The sequence below is a fragment of the Chionomys nivalis genome, chromosome 6 (assembly GCF_950005125.1).
Source record: "Chionomys nivalis chromosome 6, mChiNiv1.1, whole genome shotgun sequence".
NCBI lineage: Eukaryota > Metazoa > Chordata > Mammalia > Rodentia > Cricetidae > Chionomys > Chionomys nivalis.
Genome location: NC_080091.1, coordinates 67,865,355 through 67,891,208, shown reverse-complemented (window position 1 = coordinate 67,891,208; position 25,854 = coordinate 67,865,355). Strand labels below are relative to the sequence as shown.

The 25,854-nt window shown below is 46.8% G+C and overlaps 1 protein-coding gene and 1 pseudogene across 1 annotated transcript; both read right to left on the bottom strand.

Annotated features, from left to right (window-relative positions):
• Nucleotides 1-497: 497 nt before the first annotated feature.
• On the bottom strand, nucleotides 498-10,087 carry Chrna9 (cholinergic receptor nicotinic alpha 9 subunit). The gene is made up of 5 exons (XM_057772781.1): nucleotides 10,024-10,087; nucleotides 9,649-9,794; nucleotides 8,354-8,508; nucleotides 5,856-6,388; nucleotides 498-1,039 (listed from the first exon to the last, which is right to left on the bottom strand). Exons 1-5 carry the CDS (start codon nucleotides 10,085-10,087, stop codon nucleotides 498-500), a joined length of 1,440 nt encoding a protein of 479 aa, XP_057628764.1.
• Nucleotides 10,088-24,351: 14,264 nt separating this feature from the next.
• LOC130876261 (malate dehydrogenase, cytoplasmic-like) lies at nucleotides 24,352-25,134 on the bottom strand (annotated as a pseudogene).
• Between the last annotated feature and the right edge of the window lie 720 nt (nucleotides 25,135-25,854).

The following is a 25,854-nucleotide window of genomic DNA, read 5'->3' as shown; positions in this document are numbered from 1 at the left end:
TCTTTAATTTGCCATTTGAGACCCGGGTTATAATGCACCCCATCCAAATAAGGTACCCCAAGGCATCTATGAGATTGAATTTACATGAATCTTTTCTTTTTGCAAAAAATCTTTTTTTAAAGACTAGGAGAAAATTAACATGTTTTTGCCTTTTCTTGCTTTAAATTTTATGTGTAAATGCACTGTTTTGTTCATAAAGAGATAGAGATTTGTGTAAATTTGAGGCCTGCCACTCACCATTATGGGAGGCTATGAAAAGGTCCATCTTCACTTCCTTCATCCCCTTCCCCTTGACGGTTTAGATCTCCTGCCTTATTTAACCTGACACAAAGCTATGCTATTGATTGAAGTTAAAAATAAAAGCACACACAACACATCTCCTAAGTTGTATGTGAACAGCAACTGGACTCAAACATTGGAACAGGTCACAGGGGCATTTTATTGAATTTTTTTTCCCAAATATCCAATGCCAACCAGCCCACTCCTTCTCTTTTCTCCTAATCTGCCCTTGCTATGATCAAAATGGTCATGACGAACACCATAACAAAAAAAATCCACATGAAAAACCGGTCTATGACTTTGGCGACTTTCTTCCACTCGCTGCCCTTGGAGTTGGTGGCTTTGTGGTCTCTGAGGCACTTGGCAATGTACTCGATGTTTCTAGTCAGCACTTCATAACGTGCACAGGAACCGTCAGTATTCTGGGGGCTCCCGCCCTGGCACCCCAGGTCATTCTTTAAGAGTTTGTTCATTTCCTTCTTTCTGGAAAGGTCTTTGTTTCTGGATGTTTTCAGGTTGGCCCCTGGGAGTGTGCTATAAACCTTCGTGAGTGGTTCCGCCTCCTGGCTGTGGTGGGGGCCGAGGCAGCTCTCACCCACATCGTAGACAAACAAGATCCTGGACATGTATTTCAGGATGACCACCTTGGCCCAACGTGGCACTGGCCGGGCCTCAGCCCCGCAGAAGTGAATGTTCATAACCATGATGGTAAGGGCCGTGGAGGCCGTGATCAGGGCCATGGTGGCAATGTAGTATTTACCTGGAATGACAGTGGCATTGGCTAAGTTCATTTTCATACTCTCTCCATTCTGATTGAAAAAGAAACAGACACCTTCCTAAGAAGTTGGTTCACGCTAGTGGTACCTTTTGAATCTGAAGTCCAGCATTGTCACCCACTAAACTCAGAACTAAGCATGAAACTGTGATGAACTCCAGCTTCCTGCTCTAAAAAACAAGTGTAATAGCAGTGTCCAACTTACGATATGGTGAGGTAGAGCATAAATGTCCTTGTAAAGTCTTCAGTACCATCCTTGACTCTAATTTAAAAGGTTTACAGATGTTTACCAGGATGTGAAAACACACACAACCTTGGCAAACCAGCAAATGTAGCCTTTGACCTGTTCTTAGAACACCTCCAGGCCTCATTGTTACGGGACACAAAGACAATTGTCTAAGAAAGGGGATGCTGTGCCACTGACTTTAGATGTGATCTGATTCCATAAGGCATTTAAATGTTCATGAAAGGGGGAGATGAAGGAAAGGCACGAGAAGGGCACAGATTCATGAAGAGCAGAAACAAACAAACTAGTAGTTAGAGCCGAAGGGTGGGGCAATGACTCAGCGGGAAAGAGAACCTGCTCTACAAGCATGAGGACCTGATTTGAGTCCACAGCATCCATGTAAAAAGGCGCCTAAGGCTCTTTGTGCCTATAATCCCAGCATTGGTGGGCAGGGGCCGGTAGAGCCCCAAACCTCCCTGACCAGCCAGCCTCGCTGAAACGGACAGATTCATTTAAGGGAGACCCCCTGCCTCAGGGCAGAATGATAGAGAGCAAAATGGGGGGGGGCTGCTCTTGCCTCAGCATGACCTCGAGTGTGAGTGTATGGACATGAGCCCCACCCCCACCCCCGGGCCCACCCTCACCCTCACCCTCATCCTCCATAAATAAAACCAAGGGAAGCTTTTGAAGTGGGGAATAAGATGAGCACAGTGATTGCACCTGTAATCCCAGCTTCGGAAGGTGGAGGTGGATGCTTGTGCCCAGGAGGTAAAGGTCAGCCTGTGCAACATTAGAAAGGGGTCTTCTCCAAAAAGGAACAGAGTGGGGAGAGAAGAGGAGGAGAGCAGGAGCTTTCATTCGAAAAAATAGTAGGAAAAGAAATAGCAGCTCATCTTTCTTACAGATGAATTTGGAAAGTTTTTTTAATAGAATTTTAAAATATCTTTATTTATTTATTTATTACTTTTCAGCTAGAGTCTCGTGTTAGCCCAGACTGACCTTGGATTTGTCAGGCAGCCTAGGTTGATTATGAGCTTCAAATTCTCAAGTCTCCACCTCCTAAGTGCTGGGGATCATGGGCATGCATCATCTGACCTGGATTATCAGGGGCATGCATCACCTGGCCTGGATTATCAGGGGCATGCATCATCTGACCTAGATTATCGTGGGCATGCATCATCTGGCCTGGATTAAACAGGCATGCATCATCCGACATGGATTATCACGGGCAGGCATCACCCGGCCTGGATTATCATGGGCATGCATCACCCGGGCTGGATTTTCATGGCCAGGCGTCACCCAGCCTGGATCCATGAGGTGCTCATTCATGCTAGGCAAGTGCCCTACCCTCATCGCCATGGTGTCTTTTTATTTATTTTTCCGTATTTAGGATTGAATTTAGAGCTTTCTGTGTGTTAGACAAGTGCTCTTCCCTTGGCACATATCCCTGCTCCCCAGAGTATCTTGAAATATCATGATAAAGAGGTTCTGATTGAGGAATCCAAATTTCGATACGGGAAAGCCTATTGATGTAATTCACTGTGTTAATGGGTGAAAGAGAAAACTGACACAGTTATCTTATAAATGCTGACAGGAGGCTTGATAAAGCCTTGCCTCGGACAGCACTGGCAGGCCTGTGACAAAGGAGTTGCGAATGAGTTTGCTAACGACAGAAGGCAGAGTAGAGCTTGTTAGATAAAACGGATCTACAGCTGCAGCTGGCCAGACAGAGAGAAAAGCTGCATAGATGCCGGCCAGGGGCAGCTTCTGTGTGGTGGGGAGTTGCGGGGACAGGCAGGCATGTTTTAGTGTCACGGAGTTCCAGGTACATTGTGGTTAGCAATAGCCTGGCCTTGAGGCAGTTCTGGTCTTGCCACAAGTCAGAAATGGCTCCTTGTGACCTCCTATTCTAAACGCTGAACCAGGCTCAGAATTTACAGTCTTGACTCACTATGATTAATTCTTCCTGGTGTTCTGAGGCTGCAGCGGCCTTGATCTTCAATCCAGCCTGACCTGAAGCAAACACAGTCTTGTTCTAAGGCTAGGATAGCTCAGCACAGCTATCCATCCCAGAACGGCATTCATAATAATGTTGAACATTCACTTATTATTTATTAAAAACGCCAGATTAACACGGGCCAGGAACATACATGAAATGCTACTCGTCATTCAGAAAGTGTAAACATGTATGTGTACTGTGAAGCAAAAAGGCTGGGACTGTAGCTCTTGTCTAACATGCACAAGGTCCTGGGTTCAGTCTCCAAGCGCAGGGTGAGGTGGAGGAGAGACAGAGCTGGGGAGGGGGAGATCGGGAGTTCAAAGCTAGGCAGGGTGGCTTCCAGCACTCGGGAAGCCGAGAGATGAAAATCCAAGCGCAAGGCCAGCCTGGTTGCATGGTGGGATGCTGTCCCTGTAACAATGACAACCAAAGGCAGGGGCACATTTCACAGGTGCTACAAATAAAATGCTGGCACTTCTAACAAATGTTCTCAAGATCTGTGTATACACCTTCTAGAAAGACAAGTCCCACATTACCATAGAAACAATTAATGCTCCCCAAATGCTTGTGAGTCATCTCTCTTTAGAAATGCGTCAGTTGGGATTGAATGTCACTGCTAAGGAAGAGAGGGACCTGTCAATGATCTCACTGCAGACAGAGTTATCATTCCTGGCTTGGTTTCTGGGTTTTTTTTGAGTAAGGGTATTGTGTAGTTGGCACCAGCTCTCACGGTGTAATGGTTAACACTCTGGAGTCCGAATCCAGCGAACCGAGTTCACATCTTGTTGGAACCTCTTCCTTGAGGAAGAGAACTGGTCAGTCATCCTCGTCAACTCAGACCGTGAAACCCAACATAAACGTGTAGCCCATGCATGCTTCAGCATCGCCAGGGGCATGTGTCACTGTTGCGTTGTGTAGTTAAGGCAGGCCTTGAACTCCCAGTCTTCCCTCTGAGTGCAGGGTGACAGGTGTCTGTCACCATGACACTCATTTCTGTCTTCAGAGAAGTAATTAAGGTACCAGATACCTAAACCTTTCCTTTACTAGTGGAGAAGAAAACCTGTGTTTATTTTAGGGGGAAAATTGTGTGTGTGTCTTGTGCCTGTGCACGTGTCTGTGTCTTGTGTGTATCTATGTATGTCTATGTGTGTATCTGTGTTTGTGTGTATCTGTGTGTGTCTATGTCTGTGTGTATCTGTGTGTGTCTATGTGTATCTGTGTTTGTGTGTATCTGTGTGTGTCTGTGTCTTTTGTGTATCTGTGCCTGTGTGTGCCTGTGTATGTATCTGTTTGTATGTGTCTGTCTCTGTGTGTGTCTGTGTTTTCTCAAAGAGACATACAAGGGAAAAGGTATCCAGGTGCGGCAGCGCCATCTGTAATCCCAAAACTTGGGAGGTGGAGGCAGGATCAGAAATTCAAGGACAACCTTCGCTACAGAACCAATTCCAAGTCAGCCTGAGCCATATGAGACCTTGTTCCCCAAAAAACAAAAATAAAAAGGGAAGATGTTTCTATAGAAACTGATATACATCACTGTCTGAATGTTGGATAAGTGGATTCTGTAGTGAACAAAGGGTCACACAGCACCCGGTGACAAGTGTTCTCTATGTCCCCGAGTCCTGTACTTCTCCTGTGTCTTATCTTGAGAAACTGAAATGAGGTTTACTTTGGGTTCCAATGAGCACCTATTATAGCAGCCAGTTGAGGCATTAGCTTGGAGGGGTCTCCTTGGTGGCAGTGGCAGGAGGTGTCAAAGGTAGTGGAGGGGTCTCAGAACAAAGTAGATGGAGAAGCAGGCATGGCAGCCTCAGCCCCCACTTCAACCCTTGGCTGCAGGTTACATTACTGCAGACTGTTGACAACGCGTTCTGCAGGCCGGAGAAAAGGCTCAGCTGTCAAAGGCTGTCACAACCAAAACATAAGAAAATGCATTCTGCTTCAGGATGACCAGATTCCCAAATCCTGGTCAATGTTGCTAACACATTTCTTTTAGATTTTAAAAATAAAACATTTAGTATTTAAAAAGATTGACAAAGCAAATCCTTATTAGAACCTCTGTTCTAATAAGTGTGTGAGGGGTGGTCTCTGTTATGCAGGGTGGAGGTCTGACTTGAGTCTCCGGCGTGTCTTCCTGTCACGGCTACCATGCCTCCTTTGGAGAAGAAAGACCTAGAACTGTGAACAGCATGTATGAAGTTCCGGATTTGATCTCCACACCAAGGTACCAAGTAAACTGGGTTTGGTGGAACAGATCTGCAATCCCAACACTCAGGAGGTGGAGGGAGCGAGGATCAAAAGATTCAGTTCCTTCTTGGGTAAATAACAAGTTTGAGGCCAGCCTGGGCTACGCTATAAAACCCTGTCTGAAAATCCAAAGTTAGATAACTATAAAATAAACAATTGTTCCCTTGTAAACCCGGAGATCACAAGAACCATTTGATGCCAACAGCCATCCCTATAGGCAAAGATGCCATCTGCAGGCGCTGAAGAGACTTTGTGGAAACATTTGGCCAACTGCTTCAGTTTGAAGCAAGCACACCTTCCCAGTTGCTACAAAGCTAAACATATACACTCACCTATCAGAGGCACGTTTTCAGAGGCTGGCATGATCTCTGCCACCATTAGCTGAAACACAGTCATAGCCAAGAGGATGGTCACTCCCAGAGAGACCTTCTCCCCCGAGGCTGCTGGGAGATAGAAGCTCAAGGGAGCGAGGAATGATATGAGGACACAGGGGATGAGGAGGTTGACGATGTAGAAGGAGGACCTCCTCTTCAGGAGCAGGGTGAAGGTCACGTCTGGGTACGGCTCTGAGCAGCAGCCATAGGAGATGACGTTCTTCACGGCAGGCATGCCGTGGACCTCCCATTCCACATCCTCAATGAAGTCAGAGAGATCACCGCTGTCCAGGGCATTGAATATGTCCACCTGGTTGCCGTTGTAGGTCCAGGAACCAAAGGTCAGGTTACACTGCTGGCTGTCGAAGGGGAAGTAGGTGACATCGACCACGCAGGAGCTTTTGGTGATGGCTGGTGAATCCCAGGTGATGAGGCCATCATACCGCAGGACCACATTGGTGTTCACAGGTTCTGAAGACTCATCGTCAGCCCTGGAGAGTAGATGGGGACAATGACAGGTGCTTGCTAAGGAGCCTTACTGACTTACCCCTGAACAGTTCATCACCCCGTGTCTATGACTTCAGCATCTTTGGCAGTGGGTCCCCTTTCTCTGTCCCTCTAGCATGTGAGTTTGGAATCACTTCCATGGTACCTTCTCCTCCACCTCCTGCAAACGATCTGGACCACTTCCCTTACCATCTTCTGTAAAGCATCTCTGCTATGTTCTTTCCATCCCACGTCATTGCTGCCCATGATCTAAACATCCAGAAAAGAAGGCAGTCTGTCAGGGCTAAAATATGATTCTCTGGTTTTGCTGCTGTCCTCAGAGGTGAGTGTGTTCATTTGAAAACACAGAAGAAAAAGTCATTCACTGTAATAGTACGGATGTTCACTATTTCCCAGGGTATTTTCTCTTACTCTGTCAACATCGGCCCCTACTACTTCTAGGTATGAGAACTCTACTTTCTTTAGGGAATTGGTCTTCCTCCACTGTCACTATAAGGCAGAGGTACTGTTGGTATGAGCTCGTGAGCGCATAGCTTGCTGCTCCAGTACAGAGTCGCTGGCGCAGGTTTAACTTAGCGGCTGTGTATGTGTGCAAAGAAGAATTTCAACAAAGCTGTGCACTGTGGTGCCCACTAGAGCCAAGAGGGTAGGGAGAGCCCTGTTTGTTCTGCTTGATCCCCGCGGAGAACTGGTAGAACCTCCAGAAAACACTGAAAGATCATTTATATCAACGAAATTCTCAGAGCTTATTTTGTGGATGAAAGCGGTGAGGGATCCGTGACTCATCATGGAAAGAGGGTAGGGAATGAGGGAGAAGGAGGAGAGAGGGTAGATCAGTGTAATAAAGTCTCAGTTCTTAAATGTTAGCTTGTTTGGAAGGCATGTGAGACATTTTCCTGCTCACTTAAAATGAGGAATGGACAACAGGTCCGCTCTGCAGCTACTGAATTCAAGTCTGAGTTTTATCAGGACCTGTAGGTGATTTCAAGTATACTTTACAGTCTGAGAAACACGACCCATACCTATGTACGCAGGCCCTTGCTCTGAGAAAAAGGAGTCAAAACAGTCCCAAGATCCCATCCTCCCCTGACTCTATAGTCTGAAATCCATAGGACAATTCTAGGTGGCCCATCCTGTTGAATCTTGGTGGCATTTCTGCCACATAATCTTTGGACCATGAACAGGTTAAATCGTTTCTCCAGAAATCCTTACATTCAAGTCCTAGCTTTCCAGCACCCCAAAATGCGAGCTTATGGAAGAACAGAGCTCAGTTGGAATGGTGGTAAACTTGGGAGGCTGAGGCAGAAGGATTGCCAGATCCAGGACAACTCGAGCATCCTGTCTTTAAAAACAAAGGACCATCAACAAACAAACCTGGTAAGAGGAAGAGAAGAAGGAGGGGAGGAGGAATGGTACGGCAGGTGCCCAGATGCCCTGAGTTAAGATGTAGATCAGGCTGGAACAGGGTGTCCGAGAGAGGGGATTCAGGCATGGGGCACACAGAGGGAGACGCCCCCCCCACCCCATGAAGATGAAGGTGAAGATCAAAGCGCTGCTTCTATACCTCAAGAGAATAGCAAACGCTAGAAGCTGGGGCAGAGGCACGGAATAGGCTCCTGAAGGGATCCCACTAACACTTTCATTCTCCTGCTCCAAAGTGTGAGTTGACAAGTGTCTCTTCTTCAAGTGCCCAGTCTGTGCTTAGAGCTTACTTCTTAGGAAACCAACATGGCCTCCGATTTTGCACCTGAAAGGCGGAATATAGAGTTTGATAGTTTCCTTCCAACTCTAGGCTTTCCGGAGCTGATACTCCTATCGTCTGAGAGTTGTACTAGGAACACAGATTCATACTCCATGTGTGTTTTAAATGTCTCCTTGACGTCATGTTGAAGTTTCTACTAAATCTGTAGGTTCACAGCAGGGAAGCATCTGGTCCGAGGTGTACTTACTTGTTGTACAGGACAATGTCGGGTCTCCACACGAGGTCGCTGGGGATCCTGATGGAGTCTAGCCCATCATACTGGTCTCGATCCCATGTGAGGTATGCATCATGCCATGTTTGGCGGATCCACAGATAGGCGGTCAGAATCTGATTTCTCTCGTCCTAAGCAATGAAGCCAGATATCACTTTATCCAGTATAGATTTTCAGCTGCAGGACACTTATTCTTGATAGCAGGAATCTCAAGAAAGCCCATCTCTTCTCTTTCCACCCACAAATGAGAACTTTCAAAATTCTATCTGGTTGATGGATTACCAAGGCTACACCTAATGCCTCCTTGATGGGTGTGCAGAATGTAAAAGAGACAGGTATTTAAGACTTTATATCTTTCTATGAATCAACTGTTCAATTTTCTCTGAAAATGGATCAACTACCAATACATTTGAGTCAGGAGTTGGGAAATATCTACCGTGTGCAAAAGAAAACATCATTCAACTCTCATAACAGTGTGTAATTAAATATTTATATGCAGGAAATCAGCCATGTCATCTTAAAACACTACCTTTTTTATAATTGTGATTAAATCCACATAACATCTAAGTACTATGTTAGGAGATTGGAGTTAAATGTGTGTACAGGGGACCTAAGTTCAGTTCCCAGAACCCATGCTAGGCAGCTCCAACTGCCTATAATTCTAGCACCAGGGGATCTAATGCCGTCTTTTGGCCTCTGCAGTCACTGAAATAATATACACAAGAGAACACACAGGCACACATATACAAGTAGTTAAAATAAGATATTAAAAAGCTCCATTTTAGCCATTTTATAATTGTCAGTGGCTCCCGGTAATTTACCACACTGTATAATCCATCTCAGTTATCTAACTCAGGGACATTTTCATCACACCTAAGAGAAACAACATAGCCATTAAGCAATCGTTGGTCCCTCCACCAGTCCCTGGCAACCAACACTGTTTTCTCTCTGAACGGACAGACCTATGTTGAACACTTTATGAAGAGAATCATACCACATGCGACACTGTTTCTTTTCATTGCTTTAGGCTACTAGTGCTCCTGGCCAGAACTGTAGGTGACAGCAGCATTAGTGACATTCTAAAGTATTTAGTGAAATGACTCATTTAGTAGAAAGCTTCCTTTTCCTGGCTCTCTCTCCTCCTGCAAGTTGTACCCAGAGCTGCCCATGTCACTCTCTCCCGTGGTCTCCTTAAGACATCCCCTTTAGAAGCAAAGGCTTGTTTTCACTGCAGTGCTGGTCCCAAGGTGTCACCCTCCCATGCCGCTCACCATGTCCTTGATCTGAGAAAGCGTGATCTGCAGGGTGACATTCAGAACCGTGTCCGTATCTTCTACTGGACGCAGGGCATTGGAGTAATCTTCAAAAAGATCATTAAACAGTTTCTGAGCATATTTTCCATCTGCTGCTTCTCCAGCTGCTCAAAGAAAGGACCCGGATCAGCATTTCAAGACCAGAACATCGGAGCAGGTGGATGAGTTCATCCTCTACCTGGTGCTGCTTACTCTGATCATCGTGAGTCAGAAAGGGATACGGACATACCTGTGTACGCACATCTGCTCCCCTGTCTTTCCAACCTTACCCCATCTCCCACCAAAGAAAAGGCTCCAGAGGATCCCATAGGGAGCATGGTACTAGACTCTCACCTGTGAGTCCAGAAGCAGCGAAATACATCCAGCAAAAGGAGAGGTAAGAATGGAGCCGGTTCATCTTTTTCCACCCTCTAGAACGCCCCAGTTAGATAACGAGGACTTCCACTTCCATCTATGAAGGGCACAAAGCGCCCTCACTGCCACAGTCGCATAAGAGATGGAAACTGCCTGCCCCTGCTCCTGCCCCCTCCCCGCCATGTAAGCCGAGACTGCAGCTCTGGTAACTGTGATGGTAGGAGCTGGGGGTGGGGTGGGGTTTAGGCAGTGCTGCTCTTGGGGCACAGCACCCTCTTAGCGCATAGCTACCCTCCATCCAGACCAAAGAAGAAAAGATAGAAGCAGGAACCAAGGGCACACTTGACGCCTAGAGACCCCATGTTAGCAAAATGGGGGCTTGCTACACCTGCCACGGTGGGTTCAGTTTGGGTACAGAGTCTAAGGGACACTGAATGACTGACTATAGACACAGAGCTGACATCCAGAGGCCACCCCGGCTCTTCTGGTAGCATCTGAAAGGGGAGGAGACGCGGCTGCCTGGTCTCTAGAACAAGTAGAGGTTTGAGTTTCTTCCCTCCCTGTTTCTGGTCCCTTCTTCCTCTGTCCCACTGGGTACAGATCTTACAGAGAAAATGGGCAAGAGTATACGTGTGACAGGGTCTGCTGAATGGGAGACAATACCTGACCCCAGAAGGGCTGGAGTCAGACACCTGAGTGTAGAGACTAACTCGAACTTTTACTGGCCCCCAAGTCTGGACAAGTTTCCTGGTCATTCCTAGAGTGTTCCTGAGCAAACTGATGAGGAAAATAAGCCCTGTCCCCAAAACTACCAGTCTCCAGCTATGTAGCCAGGACAGCATCGAGGACGCGCTCAGCTCAGCTTCGCAGATTCAGATTGTCTCCATTTACTGAGTCAACCAGGCTTTGCCAGCACTTACAACAAAGGGTTCAAAGGCTAACCAGATCCCACGAGACTAGCTTCTAACCACATGCTGTCACCACACTTTTCAATGAAAAGGTTTCATTAAAACGCTATTTTATATAATTTCATTCACTTTTCACATAACTAATTTTGTACACACACACACACACATACACACACGCCAATTTCCAATCGCATCTGTAGTCTGGAGGTTCACAACTGTTCTCTTGTCTAAGGAAGCTGCATTGGAAACCAAATTAAGACAATTTGGCTGCCTAGGGTCAAAGCAAGGAAATGAGATAGCTCTATTCGATCAGGTTACAGGTAGCTGATGAGTCACCCCATCCCTGTGCAGGAATACACCTCCCATATGGAACAGACACCCAAGCCGCCAGCTGAGAGGGTTTCTAATTGTCCACCTACCTCTGTTCTTTGAGAAGACGTTATCTCTCCCTCAGTCCAGTCTCAGTCATCCAATGGCACAAGTCGTAGGCCCTGGGACCATGCTTCCTTCAACAAACCACTGCTCTCCAGTGTCCAAGGCTGTGGGTGCTTTCGGAGTTTTGTTTAACCCTGAATTATCCTATGGGGAAGCCAAGATCCCAAGATGCATATGGGCTTGCTTCCAGCACCTACTGGCCAGTGATGGGATCCAGGCCACCTACCTGAATGAACTATTATGCTCACAACATAAATGTGCCTGTCCTGGTTTTTAACAGTATGACTTTGGATGCAAGGAAGTGGTATTTTGCTTGCGGGATAAAACTCTTTCTGCCTGACCTCCTGGTTTTTTTTACTCCCCACAGTCCTCTGAGAAGGCTCTGGTAACTGATGCTCAGAGAACACTGGGTACCTGCTGCCCTAGTAGCTGATTCTGGTTACTCATGCTCCACTCTGCTCATTCAGTGGGTCCCTTAGAATTATTACTACTAATAATAATAATGATGAAGAAAACTGATGGTCACCTCTTAATGCTAACAATGTGCCAATTAAGCCAACACTTAACTAATTAGTCAATTAATTGCTTTTTTGGTAGGATTGAGATGTTCCTTGAGGCCAAGCTGCTAACAAATACAAAGTAAACTTTTTTTTTTTACTTTTTTCTGTATTTATTTTTCTTAAGTTTCTTCTCTTTTTAAAATTAATTAATTTTTTTTAAATGATCTTTTCTCGCTGGGTGGTGGTGGTGCATGCCTTTAATCCCAGCACTCTGGAGGCAGAGGCAGGTGGATCTCCGTAAATTCAAGGCGAGCCTGATCTACAAGAGCTAGTTCCAGGACAGCCAGGCAATACAGTGAACATCTGTATCTCTGTGCTCCTAAGAGGTGGAAACAGGAGGATTCTCCAGAGCTCATGGGACAGCGGTGAGGAGCAGAGACCCTGTCTCAAGGTAGGAGGAGCAGCACCCAAGGCTGTCCTCTGACTTCCAAAAGTGTGCCGTGCACCAGCACTCACACATATATTTGTGCACACATACATATTCGTGCACACACAAACTTTACTGGGAAAAGCACATTATATTTATATCATCTATATCTAAATAAATACATACATATATATAAGCTATAGCTAAAATTTATTTTGTTAATTATTTATAATTCTTTCTTCTCCAATAAGACTTCCCCTTCTCTCCTCTCTCCTTCTCTGGGTCTCTCTGTGTGTCTTTCTCCAACCTTAAATGTCTCAACAGACCTTGCTAGAGAACAGTTGCTTTACTTGACAAATAGTTTGTACTTTAGGTGGGAGAATTTCTTTCCTGCTGTTTTCTTGTTGTCCTTTTTAAAGACTATTTTTGTTTATATGAATGTGTATGTGTGTCTGTGTATTTTCCTCCCAAGGCCAGAAGAGGGTGCTCCAGGTAGTTGTGAACCCCATCTGGCTGGGGTGCTAAAATCAGAGACTGGTCCCTGGAAGGGCAACAAGTGCCCTTACCTAAGGAGCCATCTTTCCAGTTCATGGTTGCCCTTTATTCTACAGTGATGTAAATATTATTATCAGTCCACACTAGAGTTGTTTATTTTTGTAATAATATGTACAGCGTATAGGAGGTGTCGAGACAGGGTGTTATGTAGCTCCAGGTCAACCCTGAACTCTTTTGTAGACAAAGTATTACAGGTATGAGCCAGTAAGCCTAGTGGTAGTCGCCTGTACATTGTGAGTTACCCAGTCTAAACCTATCACAGAGATGAGCAAACCCTTACTGTAAAAAAAAAAAAAAAAAAAAAAAAACAAAAACTGAAAGGCAAATATTTCCAGTTTCGCACCATCTGGTCTCTGTAACAAGCGCTCTTCCTGAAGGTTACACCGTGAAAGCAGATGAGTGGCAAAGTGAACAAGTGTGCCTGTGCCTGAGAAAATCGTATTGACAGCCAGGCACACTGACTCATAGGCCTGCAATCTCAGCATTCGGGAGACTGAGGCAGGAGGATTTCTGTATTGCAGCAGGTGCCAGGACAGACATGTTTCAAAACATAAACAGACAAGAAGGAGAGGAGGAAAACAAATCTTATTTACAAAAACAGGCAGTGGGGCATGGTTCATGACCGCTGGTACAGGTCACTGAATTCACAAATCCACATAGCTGTACTTGGGCAATGTGCTGGGGTTCCGTGCCCCATGAAGAAGGGGCATTGCCGGCAGGTAGGAGAGAGTTACAGTGCCCATCCTGGCATGGTAAGGTGCAGGGCCGAGCCAGGGGAGACAGTACCTCACACCATCTTCCATGCAGGCTCCAAATATAGTAAGCATTCTAACGAAGAGTTAGAAATACATGGGACCAACGAGCACACGGTAGCCCCTGCCCCGTGTGATGTGCAGAGGCTGTACAAACCCGTCATAGTCATTAGAGCACCAGGTGAGGAATTAGATTCCTCCAATATTGATTATATACCCAGTGATATTAGGAACTGTGTACAACTGGTCCAAGCATAGGCAGCTGCTGAGAAAATTTAAGTGTTCCGGAAGTGGGAGTCTCTCTGGGGCCCCAGGAATCAGAGCCCAAAGCTGGGAGGAGGGAACGGGCACCGGGTGCTCTTTTGTTCCCAGGATTGTGATTCCCCTCCAGATGTCCCCCAGTTATACCCCAATCCATTGTCTTGGGGGGACTGCCAGGTAGAGCAGAACCGAAGGGAATGAGGAGGGTGGCCTGGAACACGGAAACAGGGGTGCATATTGCATTGGACAGAAAGCATCGTCACTGGCTGTAGAGTCCACCTTTATAGCTCCAGGTATCTAAATAACACTCTTCCCACAGTGCCTGATGATGTTGGAGGTGTCCAATGGACTGGGCACCCCATTCTGCTGAAACCCAGCAAGCCTGGCTTGCCTGGGGCATCTGAGCATCGTGAAGGGAAAGCCTCATGGCCTAAAATAACCTTGGTGAAACTGCCAGGCTTCTGTTCTTTTTCTCCTGCTTCATGCTGTGCCTACCACCACAAAACACTAGAGAAGCAATTCTATGCCAAGCTTTATTTATGGAGCTAGAGGTTTGTGGTCAAGTTGAAAGGGGGCGATGCTGGGGAGATGGCTCAGCTTACTGTTCTTACAGGGGACTTGGGTTTGACTTCCCAGCACCCACACGACAGCTGACAATCATCTGTACCTCCAGTTCAAAGAATCCTCGCATCTGTCCTCCTTGGGCAGCAGACACACACGTTGTGCACAGACATATATGCAGGCAAAATGTCCACACACACTAATTTTTTGTAAATGTCAGCATGGATGGTTTCTTCTGTAATCTCCCTCTCTCTCTTTGATTTATAGATGGCTGTCTTCTTCCTGTGTTCCCACAGCCTTCCTCCTGTGTGCGGGGGCCATAACTGCTTTTTTTGGGGTCACCAAGAAGTTTGGATTAGATTCAAAATACCTGGCCTGTGCCCTCCTGCCTGGTTCAGAATTCCTTTCTCCCACACTTTAAAGTTTGTTTTTTTTTAAATCTTGTACTGAATCTCAAGTAGCCTAGGCTGGTCTCCCCCATTGCAGAGGACACCTCAAACTCTTGATCTTCTGCCTCTACCTCCCAAACATGGACCTCAAACATGCATTTGGGAGTACGCAGTTCAACATCTAATGCTCATATCCAACTGTCAACAGATTCTAGCGGTCCTGCCTCTATAACACGTCTAGAATCCAGCCACCTCTCCTGCTCTTCACCGCTCATCCTGGTCCGAGCCATTGTCCACTAATTCCCACCAGCCCCTCCATGCCTGCCTCTAACAGCCACATGGTGCCACGGGTGGTTTTTCCACCACCATCCACTGAGCTAGCTCAGTGGGTTTTCATCTGAGAGAGGAGCACTGCGCTCACAACACCTCCACTGCAACACTCTCCCTCACGCATCCCACTCATCTCGATGGCCTTCTTCATGCCCCACAGACACACTATGCCCCTCCTATTCCAGTCTTTGGCTCTTTCTGTCCCAGCTATCAGGGGTTTCCTTAGCCACATCCTCTTGGCTGGCTCCCTCTCTGCCTTTTTGGGTCAGCGGCTATGCCTCCATGTAGGAAGCCTCTTCCTGAGGTCCCTGTACTGCACAGCACCCCAGATCTCCTCCTCCTTTTTCCTGTTTTCCTTTTCCTCGTACCCAAGAGCAGCCGAGGTGTGTGCTGTGTCTATGCCCTTGCTTATTTATCATCTGCCTCCCTACTGGAAATTTGGTTCCAGGACAGACGTGACCATGACGTGTTCTATGCTGATCGGTTATCTATGGATTATACAAATGAGTCATGCGTGGAAGAAGAAAGGGGAGCTAAGGAATAAAAAGCTGGAGGAACAGTAGAAAAATAGCAGATACCTTTCTTATTATCTCTAAGATTACAAGAAGATGTCAACTTCTTCATCTCCTCCTTCTCTTCCTCTTCCTCATCCCCCCTTCTTCTCACTTACACTGAGGTATTTATTTAGCCTTACATTCAGCTTTGTAATATTTTGAGCTGTAGCAGGCAAATTTTCCTGAGAACATGAACATAGATTTTACTCTTCTGTGTGCAGCCATGTATCGTAGACAGTCAGTCCTTCCTCAAGGGGAGCCACCTCCAAGGTCTATGCCTTCAGTGCAGAGCTGGGCCCAGAGGCAGCTCCCCCTTATCTCTGCTGACCCTGATGCAGCAGAAAGAATGTTAGGACATAGCAGAGTCCCGTGGCCCAAGATCAAGGCGTGGGCCCATCATCTATTAATCACTGAGTAATAACTCCTGAGCCTCATTTTTACATTTCTGAGCATGAGGCATGATACTCACTTAAAGGGGTTATTGTAAGGATTCAAGAAAAAACAGATGAACTGCAAGCATATACCTGACACATGGCAAGCTATTGACAAAAGATGTCCCCTGTTAAGCCACACAGGCTCCAGGAGTCAGTAAAAACTCCATTTAGTTGCCAACAAAAGAGCCAAATTCATGAAGCGATGTGAGCTGGCACTAAGGGCCGGGCAGTTTCTGGGTCAGGAGGATGGTGGAAACATGACCCCGGGTGCCTGCCCTGGCCAGGTGAGTGAGCTGAGGGAGCACACCAGGCTCTGATGTCTGTGCTTTGTCAAAAGACACACACTGTTCACCCAGAAGTCCCCTAAGGGGACAGAGCTGAGCAAGGTGGGTGTCCGTGTCTCCCTGTACAGTCTGGGGTCTCTCCTCACTGCAGGCTGAGAAGCACTTCTCCTTGGGAACATTCTAGATGTCTTATTAGGTATTCTTGAGTATCCAATCCTTTCTTAGCCCACCGCTTCTACTTCCTCTTTTCACAGCAGACGGTGTGGTCACAGTTACACGGTGTGGCCCCGTTGATTGCCATTACTGTCTTTCTGGTGACAGCTGGGAGGATGATGTGTCTGGGGGGAGACAGATCCTCCTGTCTTGTCACAGGACCAGTCTACGTCAAAGTTGTTAATCCCAGGGAGGAAATATAAGGAAACTCAAGACAGTAACAGGCAAACCAAACTGACTCGCTCCCAGGATATTTCGTGACTAGCTCCCAGTCCCTCTCTCTGTGTTCTCTAGTGTGGCTGTGGCCGCTTGAATAAGAATGGCCCCCTGGAGGCTCATATATTTGAATGCTTAGTCATCAGGGAGTAGCACAACTTAGACGGACTAGGATAGGGAGGTCAAGATCATGACAGAGAAATCTACAGAGACTGCCGAAACAAGCTTGAGGAAACTCATGAACTCGAGACCCACAGCTGTGGCGCCTCCAGGGGACCAAACTAGGCCCCCATGTGTGGGAGACAGTTGTGAAGCTTGGATTGTCTGAGGGGCCCCTGGCAGTAGGACCAGGATTTATCCCTGGTGCAGGAGCCAGCTTGCTGGAGCCCATTCCCTATGGTGGGATGTCATGCTCAGCCTTAATGCAGAGGGGAGGGGCTGGCCCCAACTAAATGCACTAGAATTTGTTGACTCCCCCATGGGAGCCCTTATCCATTGGAAGAAATGGATGGGGGGAGGCCTGGGGGAGGGGAGAAGGAGGCAGGAGGAGAGGTGGGAGGAGTACTGTGGTTGGAATGTAAAATAAAAAAAAAAGGAAAAATAAAGTAAAATCCTGTAAAAAGAAAGAAAGAAAAAGGACTAGGAGGTGTATCTTGTTGGAGAAAGTGGGTCACTGGGAGTGGGCTTGGAGATCCCTTCCTGCAGCCTGCAGAGGAACTCTCAGCTCCTTCTCCAGCACCATGTCTGCCCACGTGCTGCATGCTCCCTGCTATGATGACAAACTAAGCCTCTGAAACTGTAATCAAGCCCCAGTGCAATGCTTTTCTTTCTTACAGTTGCCATGGTCACGGTGTCTCTCACAGCAACACAAGCCCATAGGCACCCTCCCTGGCCCGTTCTGTGCTGCTGCTGTTGCTGCTGTAGATCAGCCTGCGTGACTCACGAGCCAATCCAGCCAATTCTCACACTTCAGAGCCTGGGAATCCCAAAAGCCTGGTGCCGGCTTCTGGGCCTGTTACTACATTACAGTGTGACACAGAGTGTCTTCTGACAAGAAAGGAGGAGTTTGTTGGTTAGCTCCTCTAGGTTCCCCTTGTAAAGACAGTAATCTTTACTCCCCACTAAGAGACCTCATCCAACCACAAAGGCCCTCCTCCTGACACCATTAGCCTGTGAATTCTTGAGGTACATTTCAGGTTGGTTGGTAAAGTGTTTGCTTCACAAAGTGTGAGGACCTGAGATCCCCAGAACCCATTTTTAAACACACACACACACACAACCAGCAGATGCTGTGGTGTGCACTTGTAATCCTGGCCCTGAGGAGACAGATTCATAGGAGTTTTTGGTCAGCCAGTCTAGTCTGAGAGAGCTCCAGGCCAGACAGTAACTCTCAAAAGCAGTGGCTAAGGCTGCCTGAGGGAGGAATAACACCTGAAGTGGTCATCTCTCTCCTCTCTCCTCTCTCTCTCTCTCTCTCTCTCTCTCTCTCTCTCTCTCTCTCCTCTCTCTCTCTCTCTCTCTCTCACCTCTCTCTCTCTCTCTCTCTCCTCTCTCTCTCTCTCTCTCTCTCTCTCTCTCTCTCTCACACACACACACACACACACTATCTCTCCTCTCTCTCTTTCTCTCGCTCGCTTGCCCTCTCTCTCACACACTATCTCTCCTCTCTCTCTCTCTCTCTCTCTCTCTCTCTCTCTCTCTTTCACACGCACACACACACACACACACACACGAACATTAAGGCCCATTGAGATGGCTCAGTGGGTAAACCGTTTTCTAAGCAAGCTTGATGACCTCAGTACGATCCCCGGAACCCTTGTAAAGTGGAAGGAGGGAACTGACTCCACTGAGCACTCTAACCTACTCAAATGCCCTACAGCTTGTGTGTGTCCCTCGCCCAACCTGTACAGACAACACGGATAAATAAAATTTAGTTCAACATAGAGAAAATAAGGTTTCCAACACACAAGGCGTTGGCACACATTAAAATCAAAAGCACTTAGGCAGAAGCTTCTAGGGAGGAAGGGGCAGGAAGAAGGTGTGCCCTTGGGGAAGCAAGTGGGGGTGGCATCCTGAAAATAAGCAGAACTGGGAGACCTAATTCTGGATTTCCCCCCTTCTGGTCACTTTGTGACATTCCGTTCTCCCTTTAGTCTCTCCTGTCACTGCACTGATGCCGGTTGTGCTGAGAGAGAGGAGACCGGAAAGACTACAGCAAGATGGGGCAGCTGCGCGGCAGGGGCAACCAGAATGCCACCACTGAAGTGGATGAAACAGGCAGAGGCCAGGCCCTCGGTGTGCTGGCTCTTCTCACTCCCTATCAGAGCCTTGTTTGTGCCTAAGCTGAAAGAGAAAATCAGCAACACTGATTCTGTGATTAAAACGTTGGTATCTCAGAGCTGGAGAGATGGCTCAGCAGTTCAGAGCCCTGGCTGCCCTTGCGGAAGACCATGGTTCCGTTCCCAGTTCCCAACCACCTGTAACTCCAGTTCTATGGGGTCTGATACCTCTTCTCACCTCCCTGGGCACCAGACTCTCATTGTGGGGATTTGAATGAGAACGGTTCCCAGAGGCTCATATATTTGAGTGCTTGGTCCTCAATGGTGGAACTATTTGGAAAGAATTAGGAGGTGTGGTGTTATTGGGGTAGGTGTGTCACGGGGGTGGGTTTTGAGGTTTCAAAAGGCCATGCCATTCCCAGTTGGCTCTTTCTGCCTTGTGGTTGTTGCTTCAAGATGTGAGTTCTCAGGGGCTGGAGAGATGGGGCTCAGTGGTTAAGAGCATTGCTTGCTCTTCCAAGGTCCTGAGTTCAATTCCCGGCAACCACATGGTGGCTCACAACCATCTGTAATGAGGTCTAGTGCCCTCTTCTGGCCTGCAGACATACACACAGACAGAATATTGTATACATAATAAGTAAATAAATAAATATTTTTTAAAAAAAGATGTAAGCTGCCTGCCGCGATGCTCTCTGCCATGATGGTCACAGACTATAGCCCTCTGGAACTGTAAGCCCCTATAAACTCTTTCTGCTGTAAGTTGCTTTGACCAGGGGGTTTTGTCATGGCAACAGAAGAGTGACTAAGACACTCATACGCATAAAAATGTCTATATTTCTTATACTGAAACATTGCATTGAATTTGGCTTCTAAAAATAATGCATTAAGCCAGGCACAGTTAGTTCCAGCTACTTGGGGGGCTGAGGCAGGAGGATTGGTTGAGGCCACCAAGTAACACTAGTGTAGAAAAGGAAAGAGGAAGGAGGGAGAAATTCCATATAAAGCTATGTATGGTGGCACACCTGCAATTCCAGCACTTGGGAGACAGAGGCAGAAAGTTTGCCAGGAATTGGAGGCTACTCTATTCTACATATTAAGTTTCAGGCCAGCTAGGGTTAACTAGCAAAACCCTGACCAGTCATCATCATTATCATCATCATCATCATCATTATCATCATCATCATCATCATCATCATCATCACTACCATCATCCTCATCTCTATTCATTACTAAGATTGTTTTTTCATCCCTTAGATTTTCACTCACGCTAAACGCCTCTCTTGTCTCCCCCTGGTCCTGACCCCAGTAAGATTTAGTTCAATACAGACCTGGCTAACTCACCTAATGAATGATCTTTTTAAAAAGTTGAGACACTCTAGAAATAATCTAACAGAATCGAAGTCTATTTGTTTTAAATATAGAACAACAATTCTACTATAAGAATTGGAACAAAGGATGCAATTCTTAACCAGCAAATCAAATTTGAGAATTTCAAATTCATAATGGTCTAACAAAGCCAAGGTACTTTGCCTCGCCGGCCACCAGGTGTCGCTGTACACTCCCTGCAAAACTCTGTACAGGGCATAGAAAATTGTCATCAGGGAAACCTGCTGTTTTAAACCCACCTAAGAAACGGCTCCAAAAAACCAGCCTGACAAACAATCACTTGAAATACCACATCTACAGCAAACCACCCATTCATCTAGGATTTCTGGCTAATAGTCAAAGGCTTATGACAATAAAAATCTAACAATTGATTTAAGCCAAGAAATAGATTGGAGTCTATTTGTCCTAAGCAATATATTTTCCACAATATTCCCACTTTCTCTTTCTTCAACCTCAGCCAGATTAATATTTACCCAAGCACAATTCTGTTAGATGGGAACAGAATATTCCAGAACATTCTCAAAGGAGCAATTATTCCCCCCTGCTTTGGAGGACTGAATCTCAATCACTTCTTAAGGGTGGGATTTAAATGGTGTGTGTGTGTGTGTGTGTGTGTGTGTGTGTGTGTGTGTGTGTGTCTACTCTTAGGTAGGTGTGGTTTAGCAGATTGAAATACTCCCTTAGGAAGAGAGAGGAGGCTCGTGAGACTCCAGAGATAAACAAAACGTCACATATCAGGTCAAGTAGAAACTTAGGAGATTCTGGAAGGCCTCTCCCCAACTTCAGAGAGCAGCCAACAATGGCTTGGGGAGAAGATGCTAGCCACCCAAGCTGCAAAGGGAGTTCTCAGACCTGTCAAGCTGCCTGCGAGCTGTGCAGTGTCCAGGCCTGCAGCTTTCTGAGTCATCAGCTGTCAGGGGGTGGGCTTTTCAGAGAGGCAGCTGCATTTTGGAATCTTCTCTGTTCCTTCCGGTAACCCTCACCCACACGCCTGTGAACAAACCCCGGAAAAACTCATAGTTCACCAAAACATTGGTTCACCAAACTAGACAGTACGTTAGTCTGCCATGGTTTCCATTTGTGGGGTGAATAGACTCATATGAGTGTGTTGCAGCCTCCAGAAAATTAGGAGGTGTGGCTTTGGTGGAGGAGATATTGTCACTGGGAATGGCAGGAGACTTGGAGGTTCCAAAAGATTCCCGTCATTCCCAGTGTCTATCTCTCTCTTTTCCTTTTACGTGTGGATCAAGATGTGAGTTCTCAGCTACTGCTCTGGTGCTGTGACTGCTGCCGTGCTCCCTGCCGTGATGGTCATGAACTCCACTACCTTTTGGAACTGCAAGTCCCAGTCAAGTTCTTTCTTGTATTAGTGGCCTCGGTCGTAGTGTCTCTTTATAGCAATAGAAGAGTAAGACAACCCTTCCTGCAACGGTTCTTGGGAAATGGCAGTGACCATGTTCCTTCTGCTTCTCTAGTTTGCCCAAGCCAATGCCCTTCTTCCTTTAGGAATTTCTGTTCCAAAGGAACCACAGAAGCAATGGCTGGTCTTGGTACAGAGTACCTGCAATGGCTTCATAAGCCTACGAAGAGAACACGCTAGAAACTGTCCTTGTGTGGCCATTTCTCTGGGTTTTCACCCTAACTTCTCAGTCAAATCTTCCTTGTCTGTGTGCCCCTTCGACGTTGGGTTTCTCAGGTTGGGTCCCGGGCCTCCTCTCTATGTGTGTGCCATAGGAATTCTTAGTAGTTCTGACGGACATGCAGTGAGGCAAGGGAGTAAGAGCTGGCTCCAGGGTGACAGACCTATGTCATGATCTTCAACCCATGGTAGTAGCATGTTCAAAACCATCACTTCCACAATTATGATGAGCAGTATCTTCTGCTTACCATAAAAGTCATTATTTTTTTAAATCCTTAATTTCACTTTACTAGTTATATGTGTACAATGTAGGTGGAAAAATACTGCTTAGAAAAATGCAATTGCTTAATAAGTTTATGAGAAAGTCATGTTGATCTTGTGGCAGATACATCATTTCCTGCCGATTCAAAATTTAAGTTCCCTTTTCCTAGAATGCACTTCCCCCAATCTCTGATGCCAACTTCCACGCCACGTGCTTAGTGACTCTGACTTGGTGACTTCCATGACAGCAAGGGCTGTTGTCCACCACAATCTTTCTACCTGTGTGGAGTTTCCAGGGTTTGGGAGGTTGCAAGAAGCAGGCATGGCGAGCCTGTAAGTAACCCGTCTGCACCACAGGGCAGGAGCGGGAGAAAAGCGTCTCTTTTTGTGAGCCCACAAGGGCAGAAGCACCGAGTTCCATGAGCTGTCATCTCCCACGCTGATGACATCACTGCTGGCTCGGGTCCTCTGCTGCTCTCTGCAGATAGGGACTCTCAGAACTATGAAGAGTTGGGACACGTATTTCCACGCTGTTTCCTTGGAGGACCAATCTTGAGAGGAACGAGACGGGTAAATATACACCTATAGTCTAGACCTCAATATAAATAATGCTGCTTGCCCATCATGAAATCTGTAGGCTGCTAAGAATGCAAAAGCCTCTGGAAGTGAACCCAGTAACAGTGTGAAGAGACCCTGAGAGGATCTGGATGAACACTACCTGGGTTCAAATCTCGGAACTGTAACGTTTTTGCCAGAATCAGTTTACTTGTCTCTAAAGGACAAAAGCCACACTATGAGGTAGTTCTGAGGACTGAATTCAGGAATACATATTAAGATCTCAAACAGGGATAATGTCTCCAAACAGGAACAAAGGCTCATTCACGTGTATCCAATAACCTATTATAGACACCCAGCTTGAACTTGAACCCAAGACATCAGGTTAGCCTCTTTCCCACCGGCCAGACCACCCACCACTCTGCTGCTCTTGGCTGGAACTCGCTGACATGTTCGCCCTGCGGGCATGATGTGGCCTCCACAGAGCCCTCTTTCCCGTTTCCATGGCTACATTTCTTCTTCTCTGAGTTACTGAAAGCCCTGACTGCAGAGGCAGGTTTATTTATAGCTGAAAAATTAGTGTTATTTGGCTTGAGTTTTTCTGCAGCCATCAGCCCATTACTCTAAGAGCGTCCGTACTCGCAGGCGGCACCCCTTTTTTCCCCAGTGCCCTGGAATCGTTCATTAGTGGCTCAAAACAATGTTGATTGAATGTCTGTGAAGAGAGCAGCTCGACCCAGCCTTTCTCTGTCAGAAGCCAGGGTCCTCCCCAAACTCCGACACCCACAGACCTACCACTGACCACACAGCTGTACTTGGATGTCCCCACCTTAGGTATGGCCAAAATTTAGGTCACCATAGTCTCAATCTTCTCCTGCCCGTGTTTCTGATTTTCATGAACGGAGTCACCATTATCCAGCCTCCAGGACAGAACCTGAGAGCCACCTCATTCCCACCCCCATCTTACCACCACATTCCCAAGAATGTGTCACCAGACTTCCTTGGCCGTCTACGGAAGCCCTCATCTTCGGTGATGATGAAGATGGTGTGTCCCTGACTTGGAGGCATCGCCATGGAACTGGAGCTTTTCTGTATGTTCTTTTTCTAACCTCTACTTCCCAGCCTCATTGCATAGATGTTTCTGTTGTTGCTGCTGCTGTTTTCTCACTCGACTGTATTTTTATTTAGATTGCAGTACTAACAGCTTGACTGGCTCTCACAAATCTGAACCACGAAGTACATAATATTTAAAATATGTTGCTGTGCACAATTTGAGGGTAGCATTATCACTGTTTGGTACTAGGCTCAAAGACATCATTTCGTGTCCCCAGCTTCGGTATACTTATTGACATCAGCACGGTTGCCTGGTCATGCATAGGAAAGAAAGTCAAAAGCAGTATCTTTTTCTTCTGCCAGGTCCTTTGCAGTAAGATCCATTCTCTCACACGAGAAATCGTTAATAGGGAGGCCTTCAACAAGCTTCCAGGACCTGTTCTTGAAGTTGCCAATAGAGACAGTGCCCATGGGCACAAGCGCTCCCTCTGATGTGGCCAGAGATGGCTTTCAGGGCAGACGTTGCACTGGACAGTTTCTGAGTCTTGCAGAGAGTGGTACCATGTTGTTACACAGTTGTGACGAACTCACCCCTGAGCCAGGTGTCGTCTCTTAGGGCGTCACACCCACCAGCTTCCTCTCCTTGCAGTTTCACCCTAACTTGATTGACATCCGGATACGGAGTTGATGGATGCTCTTCCCAGATAATGACCTTCTTTGTGTCAGTTATACCACATTTAAGAGCAATTTGAGATTCTGCTAGGCTGTGGTCCAACCGACTCAGGCAACTGAAGCTCTCCTTGGAGATCGATGGGGCTGACTTGGAGGCTGTTGGACAATTGGTGTTGACTGGGTTTCCTGCTACAATGACCTTAGCTGATTACTGGGCATATTTCTCCAAGGCCGCACCCTGAACTTTGAAGATTTTCACGTTTACTTTCTATGCCTTTCCTCTCTATGCCTTCTCTTCTTGGCGTGGAGCCCACAAGGACAGTCACCTCAGGTTGTTGAAGGAGACCTCTTTTTCTGTTGCAATGGCATCTTTCAGAAGGGGAAGGGAAGTCTTATATTCACCAGGACACCGTCCGGAACACCCATCCTGGGGTTGATATGATAGGCTGCCCATTTTATTTTATTTTTTTGTTTGTTTGTTTTTTCAGGACAGGTTTTCTCTGCAGCTTTGGAGCCTGTCCTGGAACAAGCTCTTGTAATCACAGAGATCCGCCTGCCTCCGCCTTCCGAGTGCTGGCGTGCACCACCAATACCTGGCTAGTTCTCCAGTTCTGAAGATCCAAGGGTGTGTTGGTGTCTGTCGGGTTCTAGAGAGACCCCATGGAAGGATTCCACAGAGAGCAATCACTCCGGCACACAGGAAGCCAGAAAGAGACTTAGGAGCCAGGACTCAGCTTTTACCACAAACCACGGAACAGTTCCTTAAGAGTGACCTTAATTTCTTCCAAGTGAAGCACCCACATAACTCAACGGCTCAGCCACCCACCCACCCACTTTCAATGGTTCTATGCCATCTTTTACTGTCCCACTGGGGGCCAAGCTTCCAACATAAACCTTTGGGGAACATTCACTGTAACAGGCTCCATATATCACTCAAGACCATGAAACCTGGGGATGTGGCTCAGTGGTAGAGTATTTAGTATTTGCCCTGAATAAGAAAGACCTGGGCTCAATTCCTATCACTGGCAGAGAGAGAGAGAGAGAGAGAGAGAGAGAGAGAGAGAGAGAGAGAGAGAGAGAGAGAGAGGATGAACACAAGCATGTGTAGGGCCTGTTTCTAATAAGTGCTTCTGGAGTAGAAAGATG